This window comes from Nicotiana tabacum, chromosome 22 (genome assembly GCF_000715075.1).
Source record: "Nicotiana tabacum cultivar K326 chromosome 22, ASM71507v2, whole genome shotgun sequence".
In the NCBI taxonomy this organism is placed as follows: domain Eukaryota; kingdom Viridiplantae; phylum Streptophyta; class Magnoliopsida; order Solanales; family Solanaceae; genus Nicotiana; species Nicotiana tabacum.
Window position 1 is genome coordinate 28,715,913 of NC_134101.1, and position 11,459 is coordinate 28,727,371.

The window sequence follows — 11,459 nt, forward strand, 5'->3', positions numbered from 1 at the left end:
TAATTTAACTAAATGGGTGATCTTTGCGTATTCGAACGATATCCAATTATTTTGAATTTAATTATAATGTTAATATAATAATATTAGTTTTTAATATTTAAAAGACTGTTGTATCTATTCTCATCGATTGATTTAACACTTTTCTCTTATATATAATTTTTTACTAGTTTTAAATTTTATTTTTGTATGTAAATAATTAACTGAACATACCATCTATTGGCAACACATGCACGTAGGTTGGATCGGATCTCTTCCAACCTTTAGAAATGGTTCAGAGTTAAGAATTAAGACTCATGGAAATTGGCACTTCTATTACATCTTCAGTATTCCGTTAAAATGATTATGCAATTCAAGGACATGGAATAGGTGATATGGAATGATTGTAAATACCACTGTTTTAGAAGGCAAGAACATGAGGCGGCGTGTTTTACCTACTATAAAGCGATTAAGCCCCGAGGCATGAGGCGCAAGTCTCATAAATTTTAAAAAAAATTAATAAATTAATAAAATAGCATAGTAACATAACAAATATAGGAAGTACATTAAATATTTAAGAAAATTACAAATAACTAAGAAACATAGAAAATAAAATATCTTGTATGTTATGCCGGCATAAACAATCAATAATATTAATGTTACATGGAAATACAAATCAATTATGACATCTTAACTTTTAAATAATAATAAAAATCATATTTCTTAATAAATATTTTTAAAACTAATATTTTACCTTCCTAAAAGTAAATAATTAATAAACTTCACCAGTGATGTAATTTAAAATATTACTCCTTCATGAGTAAATACAAAATTACTTACAAATGGCAAAATAATAAAAGTTTTATAATTTTGAGAGACATAAAACTAAGACATGAAGACCAATAGCACGTGAAGATATAAATTTTGGCTATCTATTTTAGAAGAATGCTCAAATTATATTCACCTTCACGTTGTTCTCATTTAGTAAATATGCAATGTTATGACTCGTTATTTGAGTAACTCTCAATCTTCATATTCCTACGGATGAATAAAACTTTAATAATTAATTTGTTAAAGAATTTTGAGGGTCAATAGTGCTAATTAAAATATTTGACATATGATTTGAGTAATAACTGTTGGGCAAGCCCCAAGTGTTGAACGTTACGCGTGTTTAAGACACACAATCAAGCGCTTGAAGAGTAAGCATTACAAAATTAAGCTCCACGCGTTAGTCTCGTTACGTTTTGATAGTGTCGTCCACTGGGGCGAGCCCGGACGAATCCCAAAAAATTCTTTTAAAACACGGGTAAATATAGTACTTCTTACAATGCAAAGAGAGAGAATTTAAACAAAGAAACTACATACTTTGTCCTTAAACCCGACCCGACCCGACAAGCGTATGAAGATGGTATGGCCCTAAAAGCTAAAGCCCTTCCCTCCAAAGTAGAAACCCCAGCTTTTGCCTGGACACAGCTTCGATAAGTATACTTTACACCCATTTTCATACATTACTCCATTATTCAGTGAATAACCCAAGAACAAAGGCCAGAACCAGTGCGGCGAAAATGGCGAACGCGGAGGAGGCAGTGGATTTCGAGCCAGAGGAAGATGATCTGATGGACGAAGACGTTGACGCTTCGTCGCCTAGGGCTCCCATTCCTAAGCTCAAATCAGCCATCACTAGCCGCGGCTCTTCTGCTTCTAAGAAAACCAAAGGCCGTGGTTTCCGTGAAGAAGCTGCTGAGGCTGAACGCAATGCTCGCCTCTCTGCTCGATTTGATTCTCTCGACACTGATGGTGGCCCTGGACCTGAACGCTGTTAGTTTCCCATTTCCTCATCTTTTATCTAACACTAACAAAATTGCTACTTACATTTTTTTGTCTTTTGTTTAGATTTTTTATCCAAATAAAGGGAAAATGTTGCAGTAGGTTGATAATTCGTCTAATGTAATGAATTAAGATTTTGCTTTTTTAGTTTGGCTCGGGACTTGTATTTAGAGAACCTCTAGCACTAGGATGTTTATAATTTCAACAGGTAGAAGGTTCTATATGAGCATAATTTTGTTCTATGGTTAGGATTTTTGTGTCCGGAGGTTGACAGTCCGGGTAATGTAAAAATCCTTTGAGGAGACGTTTTAGCCTGGTTAAAGACTTGTATTAGAGAATCACTAGATTTAGAATACCCTAATTTTACACTGGACGTAGTTTAGAGAATCTTTAGGTTAGAGACCAAATCAAGTATAGTCAAAACACCCAAGTTAGGTCGATCAAATCCAGTGTAGATACCACACCCACACCTATATTTGAATTGTGGCCCATTGAGAAGAGAAATATCATGTATAAATTAAATTGTTATAAAACTAAATAATAAAGTAAATAAAAAAGGAACGAACAATGAAAAAGCTTGGCCACGGAAGTTTAATTTCTAATTTTAGCAAAGAAGATCCATAGGAGTTGAAAAGGAAAGCTCAAAACTGGAAAAAGAAAAAGAAAGATCATGAGTACACTATTTCAAATGCAAAGTGGCATATGCCATTTGTCAAATCAAAAGAATGGTTACACATGAGAAAATTTAATGCACATTTTATTAAAATAAGGAGCCACTTGCAAAATTGGAAAAGAGGGACCATGAGCAGCATTTTAACCACAACATTTGCAACTTGCCAACTTGGAAAAAAGCTGTCATGAGCACCAATTTGAAATAAGGCAATGCCAAATTTAGAGATGCACAGCCTTGAGAAGACTCTATAAATAGAGCTTGTTTGAGCTGCTTTAGGAGGAACTGAGAGGAGCAGATTGGCATGCAATCTGAATTATTAAGTGAATACTACTAAAGCAAATAGTAGTTTGTATTAAGTGAATACAAACGTCCACTCATGAAATGGTACTTTTTGTATTAAAATGTACATACTGATGCAATTTGGTTCTTTTCTTTGGGCATAGTGCTTATAAGCCTCCAGCTGCATGTTCTTGACATTGCCAATTTGCTAACTATTTGGATAGGTTTCCAGTTATTATTTAATTTACATCTAATAAGAAATAGTAGCTGTCGATTTGTCACTTGTTGCTTAGCTTTTAGGAGATTGCTGGCTTGTACAGAGCCAATAATCATCTCATTACTATTCTTTCCAGTTTGTTGAACACCATAAGCTATTGCAAATGCTTTAGATTTGAAAAGTCGGGCAACAGAATCAAATATGCTGATTTCAGTCAGAGATATCAGTTGTATTTTGTTTGGTCATCAGCACTTAGATAATATGTAATGTATGCTTAGGTATCTGAGGTTTTTTCAGGTTACGCAATTGTGATATGATAAACATCCTAAAATATCTGATAGATGATACCTCTGACCTGGATGGTGTCGTTTCTTTTATTGAGGTTACCAGTAAGATTAATAAAGGATTAAATAAGAATTAGAGGGCTAATGGGGGAAAATGTTGCAGCCATTGAAGGATGGATTGTTTTAGTCACTGGAGTTAACGAAGAGGCACAAGAAGATGATATTCATAATGAATTTGGTGAGTTCGGGGAGATCAAGAATTTGCATTTGAATCTGGATCGCCGTACTGGATTTGTCAAGGTAAACTGGTGGTTTTCTTTCTCGGAATGTGTAGCTGCTTCTTTGGGTTCTGGGTTTCATTTTCTGAGTGTTGCATGCATGATGTTATACGAATTGCATTTTTTTTGACAAAGTAAGAAAATTTCATAAAAGAGGCACAAAATACGCTCGTATGCAATAAGTATACCAAAAAGTAGAAAACCTTAACAAAATATGGTTTTCTACGAGTGACATCCAATCTTCTGTACATATAGGATGTTATACGAATTTCATTCCGTGGATGCTTTAATCTGATAAAATATTACCATCTTGATGATGGCAATTTTTTTGATCAAGAATATTGTGTTAAAAATTATAAATGACCGACGTTCCTTGTTCTGTATAACTATGTAAGAACATTTCCTTGTTGAATTTTTGCAATGGCGGTAAATGGAAGAAAACAGAATCTGATGTTATGTTAATTTTGAGCGACTCCAGATAGATACTTTCCTTTGTTTTTGGTTTAGTTTCTGCTTTTTTTTTTAAGTTTGGAGCAGTTATCATTGTTATTCATTTTTATAAAGGTTTCCAATTCTACAGGGTTATGCACTTATTGAATATGAAAACTTTGAAGAAGCAGAAAGAGCTATCAATGAAATGGATGGGAAAGAGCTGCTCGCTCAGCCAATACATGTTGATTGGGCATTCAGCAAAGGTCCTTTTAGGAGGAGAAATGCTAGGAGGAGGTATCTTCTTGGTTAATCCAGTTTATGTTCTTTTGTGCAAGTTAGAGATGATTTATGGGGAAACTAGAATAGCTACGAAAATATGCTGCCTGAACCAAGTACAGACTTTCACTTCTAATCAGTGTTTTTTAAATGTTGGCAAATGTTTCCCCAAGGCCACATATTTATTCTCTTCTTAGGAAAAAATCAGGAGGTCACGGGTTCAAGCCGTGGGAACAGCTTCTTGCAGAAATGTAAGGTAAGGCTACGTACATTAGACCCCTTTGGTCCGGTCCTTTCCCAGACCCCGCGCATAGCGGGAGCTTGTGTGGAATCAAATGACACCTATTACTAGGGTCTAGGCCTCCCCCTTTTTTTATGACAGTGGTGTCCGGGCCAACTTGCGAGTACCTTGACTATTCCACTAGATACCTGCTACGTCCTATGAGCACATGTATCTGGTAACTCTGCCCATTTAGGCTAAGGCAAATTGGAAGAAATCACTGTTTTTTGCCTCCGCTAAGATTTGAACTTGAGATCTCATGGTTCTCCCCCAACTTTATTAATGACTAGGCCATACCCTTGGGTGCAATATTACTAGGCCTCCCTCATTACATCACAAGGGCCAACCCAGGGGAAACGGCTACCATCTTTTTGCTGACACCAATATTTTCTTAATTTTTGCTTGTGTCTTGACTTTAATGTAGCTTTTTACCTCTATCACACCATTTCTCTGTGGAGATAATGGGCAATGTATACTTCAGTTGGCTCAATTTTTTTTCTATTTTTCCCCTGTTTTCTGACGGAAGGCTTTTAGTTGGTTGATTGTTTCCTTTTACCGTTGATCTAGATTTGATTCAATCCAAGTTGAGATCACCGAACTAGGTTTCCGATTGATCATAATGTAGGCAAAAATTGATAACTTATCCCTCTGTACCTAACTAGAAGAGTCTCACAAGTGCCAATCAGAACTTCAAGTAGGATTAGTTCAAAGGTTAAAACCAGTCCTCAATAGTCTTGCAACCCCTCCTCCCACCCCCCACCCAATTTTTTTTTTATCAGAACCACCAATAGAACAACTGCAAACTTGCGTTAGATTTCTCATCCGGTTTATTCTTCAAGTTTGCTTTTGCAATATACATATGATTCTTTTGGTTGTATGAATATGTCAAGTGATGGTGAGGTTCTCTTAGCATTATGGTTACAAGATGATTGTGTGAAGATTTATGCATTTGCCGCCCTCTCAAGGATAGGTGTCCGGAGCAGTTTGGGCATTTATTTAGCTTTTGTGGGGAAAAAAACACTAGGAATGTGTCTGTGCAGGGTATAGGTTGATCTATTGTCAAATAAAGGGTAACTTTACACTTTTCGTTCGAACCTGACATGTGTCTTGTCGGGGATTTCTTCCCTGTTGGGAAAAAGAGTAGCTGGGGACTATGTGACGTACTCACACATAACCTGAAGATAGGATTCTATGACAGCAATTTTGCAAGTAGAGTCCCATCTTTTCCTGGAAGTTTGTTAATCCTTGTTTATTTATTAAAATGAGCAGTATCTCCTTGGTACCTTGCAGTAGTAATAGGTGTTTCTAAGACATCCACCCAAAAAAGAATGATGTGTAACTTTATCATGCTCAAAATGCCAGGAACGTCTTAGTAATTGTTGAAGCTACAGACTGATAATTGGGTTGCTCAGACATATCAGTTCATGAGTAGCATCTCCATTCTGTTAGAAAAATATGAAGAGTTGGAGGAAAATAATATAGTTAAGGAATCTTCTAGTCAGTCATGCCTTTTTGAGCTGGTAGGAGACTACTGACTTACGAGACCAGTCTTTTGAGCATTTTTTATCCTCGTCTTTTGAGCATACGTCCCTTTTTCTGCAAATTCTGTGTTTGAATGTCCAGAACATCTGTAAGGTTTTTGGGTTGAAGAACTATCGTCTAATATGCAGCTATCCTCGTCTTTGCAGGTCGCCGCGCAGTCATCGTTCTAGAAGCCCCAGGAGGAGATTCTAAAGAAACGTGCCTCTTTTGCAAGGATTGTGTTGCTTCTTTGTTTAGCATTAGAAACCAAGCTCTGAGAATTCCCAGTCTATGTTGGGTAATTCCATTTGTACCATTGTTGCTTTGCTGAGTTTTTCATATCTGTTTTCCTTAATTTTTCCGTTCCATTAACTCAGCTCTAAGTGAATGATTTTCGAACTTTTCCAGTGGTGTGCACTTCCTGCTGGCGTTGTGAAAATTTAGGTTCTTCATTTTCCTTTTTGTTTTCCAAAATATTTAGAACTAGGGATGTTCATCGGTCCTTTTGGTGCAGTTTTGAAAGATTTTGGTTTGGTATTTTTTGTTTTCGATTTTTAAAAACATTGCACCAATACCATACTAAAATAAATTTGGTATGCGTTGGTTTTCCACTTTCAGTTACAGTTTGTACTGTTGGATATCTTCAATATTACTCTTTAAAAATTTATTCCATCGATGAAATTTAGATATAGTTAAAACTTATTATCATGATTCACGAAACTCGATTTTTCGGACTCAAGAAAAAAGAAATTAAAATATAATGTTAATCCATCGTACTAAAGTTTTGATCAATTTTTTGAAGTCACATTTCACAAAGTTTTGATCAATTCTTTGAGCGAATCGACGTGCATGAATTCATCTATTTACATCTACATTATTATAGTTTAGACTAGGGGTGGCATGTGGACCGGGCCCGGTCCTAAGTGGGTTTCGTAGGTTCGGTCCTAAGTGGGCTGGTCCTAAGCGGTTTCAGGCTTCGCGGGCTTCTTGTTGGAACCGATCCGGGACCAGGACCGGGACCATGAACTAGCGGTCCTGTGTTAAGTGGGTCTAAATGGTCCTAAGCGGGCCCAAGTGGGCCCAACGGGAACTTTCTATTTTTAAAATTATTTTTATACAAGTTAGAGAAAAAAAATGGTAATAAAAATATCTAAGACAATTTCTAGTAAATTATATTATAGAATTGTCACCTAAATTTTTTAATTCAAATTTAAAGACAAAAATATTGTAAAGAGATATTCAAAGCAATGCGTTATAATATATATACTATACTATACTATATATACATCTTAAAATATATAAGCTATATTCGATTTACTATATATACATCTTAAGATTTATATATTAATATTCGATTTATATACTATATATACATCTTAAGATATATATATATATATATATATATATATATATATACATATATATATTTATATACTATCGAATATGGCTTAAGATCTCTCTCTCTCTCTCTCTCTCTCTCTCTCTCTCTCTCTCTCTCTCTCTCTCTCTCTATATATATATATATATATATATATATATATATATATATATATATATATATATATATATATATCTTAAGATGTATATATAGTATAGTATATATATAAGCTATATTCGATATATATATTTATATACTATCGAATATGGCTTATATACTATGTATATAGTAAGATATATATATTATACTATATGTATAGCTTAAGGTATATAAAAAGACAAAAATATTGTAAAGAGATAGTAGGATAATATTGCCCAGAAAATTCATTTGTAGCAATATGAAATTTTTCTACAAAATCTACAAGCATTTTAACATTAGCCCAATCCGCATTTGTAAGGTACTCATCATCATCACTTACATGAGCATTAAACGTTGAGTTTATGGGGTTTCTATATTCATATGCAACAACTAAACTTTCATACATGTAATTCCATCTAGTTGGACAAGGTTTATGAACCTTTCTTTCTCTTAGGCCAAATTCATCGCATCTTTTAAAATATTCTCTAAGTCTACTTCTGCGGTTTGAATAAAAAAGCCAATTAAGAGCCATTTTAACCTTTTCAATTTCAACATTTAAAATTCGCATACCATCACCCACAATTAAATGGTAAATATGACAAATACATCTAACATGTAAAATGTTACTAAATGCAGGACTTAGTGTAGTGGTAAGCAAGGCTACAACATTTGTGTTACTAGTAGCATTATCCATTGAAACTGACATTATTTTATCACTAATGCAAAAATATCTATAAATATCCGTAATCGTGCTAAAAATAAATTGCCCTGTGTGACGTGAATTAATTATTCTATAAGCAATAATGCGCTTTTGCATTATCCAATCCTCATCAATCCAATGATTGGTAACAGTAAGATAATCACAGTCATTACCACTTCTACCAATATCAGTTGTAATAGCAACACGATAATTTATATGAGTAAATAAATAGCGCAAATATTGTTCATATTCATATTTATATTTATAAATATCACTCTTTACGGTTGTGCGAGGAAAACATTTATAAGTAGGATTATAAACTTTTCTAATATAATGCATAAAATGAGGGTTAGAAGGAAAACTATAGGGTAAGCACATAACAGTAACCATTTTTGTCAATTCTTCCCGATCTTTTTTTGGATCATAATATAAAATATCACCGATAACAGTGTTAATTCACGGTTGAAATTGATTTGACCCGATACTAAGGTCAGCCATACTAGGTTCACTTCTCCCCTCGCCCAAAGCTTTCATACGAAAATATCTAGCTTTATCTTGAGGGTGTAGCAATATGTGTCTAGTCAAACTTTTCGTCCCCCTCTCCCCCCCCCCCCCCCCGACTTCCAACATATTTAAAAACTAACTCTTTGCCACAAGTTTTACACTTAGCCCTATTTTTTTTCTCTTAGTTGAGTAAAAAATGGCCAAACAAGAGATGTTTCTACCCGTTTAGAAGGTTGTCTAGAAAAAGTAGGGACAGTAACAGGAGGGTCAGACGGGGGATCATTTGGATTATTATTAGTTGGGTTAACTTCAGGAGCAGGACTAGTGGGTGTATCGTCATCCGGTTGCGTTTCATCAAAATCTATTTCTTCATCATCATTTTCATCAATAGTTGGATTACCATAAAGAGCATTCATATATTCATGGTTTAATTGTTCACCGGGTGCAATATTATGGCAAAATTGACTCTCGATAAATTGTAATAAACTATTATCGCTATCAAGAATAGGAGGTGTAGGACGGGTAACAGGTTTCGGCCGGGGAGCCGGGGAAAGTGGAGGAGGAACAGATTGGCCACTAGATTCACCACTCTTGGATTTTTTCTTATTTTTACTAAATATTTTTTTAGGGAATAAGCCATCTTAATTAATCAAGCAAAGTAAATAAAACAAACAAAACTATAATATTAAAACTTAAGAGTTGGAACGAGTTTACCGAATTGACGAACAACTTGTTGAAAAATAATTATCGTTGAAGACTTGAAGACTTCAATTCATCAACTTCACAATTTTGCACAAATTGTAACAATTAAGTAAGCAATTATAGAAGAATATTAGAGAGAGATTGAGAGAGATTGATTGTTTTGTGAGAAAAATGAAAGAATTGGGGGTATTTATAGTTGAAAATAGGGAAAAAGTATAATTATAAAAAGTTTGGGGTTAAAACAAAATTTGGGGGGTTAAATGGCTATTTTGCAAATAGCCAACGGCTATTTTGGCAGACCAAATGGCTAGTTTTTAAATAGCCAAACAGTCAAAACAAAAATTTTTAAAAAATTATCCGTTGGGCCCGTTTAGGATCGCTTGAACCGGTCCACTTCTGAGCCGGTCCCGGTCCTAAACGGTCCCGGTCTCGCGGGCCTCCCCTATGAGACCGGCCCACCACCCCACGGTCCCGATTCTATCCGGTTAAGACCGTTTAGGCCCACCGCCCATGTGGACTTGCGGTCCCGGTCCTAACCGACCCACTAGCCACCCCTAGTTTAGACTACAAAGAGTTATTATTCATGTGTAAAAATGGCTTTTAGAGTTGCATGAAATATGACCCTCATAAATGAAAATTAATTTTTCTTTTTGATAAATCACTTATAACTAAATGATGTTGTGAGCCAAATAATTTTAAATGAAAGTTAAGACGGAAAAAAAGAAAACAAACTTTTAACTCTAGAATATTAAGTGAGTGCAAGTTCCACGGGGGCGAGTGGGGGAAGTGCATATATACCTAATATTAGTAGAGAAAACTACATGTCTGAGCCTTTTTAAAAAAATAGTAATTACTTTTTTTTATTTCATAAATAGCAGATTTTTTACAATAAATATTAGCACGGTGAAAATTATGCTCACAATCTATATCTATATCTATCTATACTATAGGCCATTAACGAAATATCGTTTGTCTTTTTTACTCTTTAAAAAAGAGTTTTACATTGGACAAAATAGTAATTTAAGTTATTCACCTAATATATAGGAATAATTATTTAATTATTTCCCTAATATTTAGGACTTTCAATTCCTTCCAGATATAGTTTGTCTTTTTTACTCTTTAAAAAAGGGTTTTACATTGGACAAAATAGTAATTTAAGTTTTTCACCTAATATATAGGAATAATTATTTAATTATTTCCCTAATATTTAGGACTTTCAATTCCTTCCAGTTTTAAGAATCCCTTTTTATTCGCATTTCTTTTTTAGGAAGTATTTAAATTGCAATACTCTTGTTAAAACAACTACTATATATAAAATAGTAATTACAATTCGATTTAGGAGTAGAAACCTATTAAACTTTTTTTTCCATGAAGAAATTGTGTTCACGTATCGTTTATAGTTTTCAAGTGGCCTAAACATACTTTGACAGCAAGTATGCTTGGAATTTAGTTACATCAACAGAAATTAAGGCAATTTTAAACTTAATCATAGCGTTTAATACAATTGAGTGAAATAATTTTTTTCTCCTGGGAAGGGCTGACTCTAAAACCTATTATATTACAGGAACTATATCGCTTAGTTCTGAGTTAATGCTACAAATGTGTATAAGTTGCAAATTGACGTAAACAGGTTAGTTATATTTCATCGAAAACTAATAAATGCGAAAGATTTTTTTACGCGATTGTTGAAGCTTGATTAATTTAGAGAGTAGTTCTTTTTAACTATGTTTAATTATTTTCTTCTTTTATGCTTGTATTTAATCCATCTTCATACCCGTATGTCTTAAGCTTGTCCTTGTTTGGTGTCTGATTTTAGGGCTTGAGGATTGAGGAACGATAGAAGTTTGGAGGGCAAAAAAGGTATATTAAAAGTTTATTTGAAAGAAAACAGAAGCAGTTGCAATAACCGGGTATATCTTAAATACCGCTGCATAAAGTGGCCTTCCCATATACTCAATATTTACGGATACTGAATTTTCAAAAAATAGTGGGTA

At 34.2% G+C, this 11,459-nt stretch overlaps 1 protein-coding gene across 2 annotated transcripts; it reads left to right on the forward strand.

Moving 5' to 3' along the window:
• The first annotated feature begins 1,386 nt into the window (after positions 1-1,386).
• LOC107832231 (RNA-binding protein Y14A) lies at positions 1,387-6,450 on the forward strand. Of its 2 annotated transcripts, XM_016660046.2 has the most exons (5): positions 1,387-1,794; positions 3,420-3,556; positions 4,115-4,260; positions 4,416-4,498; positions 6,211-6,450. In XM_016660046.2, exons 1-4 carry the CDS (start codon positions 1,542-1,544, stop codon positions 4,495-4,497), a joined length of 618 nt encoding a protein of 205 aa, XP_016515532.1. In that variant the 5' UTR covers positions 1,387-1,541; the 3' UTR covers position 4,498; positions 6,211-6,450. The 2 variants fall into 2 exon arrangements, with proteins under 2 accessions (XP_016515532.1, XP_016515533.1); XM_016660047.2 differs by lacking the exon at positions 4,416-4,498.
• The last annotated feature ends 5,009 nt before the right edge of the window (positions 6,451-11,459 follow it).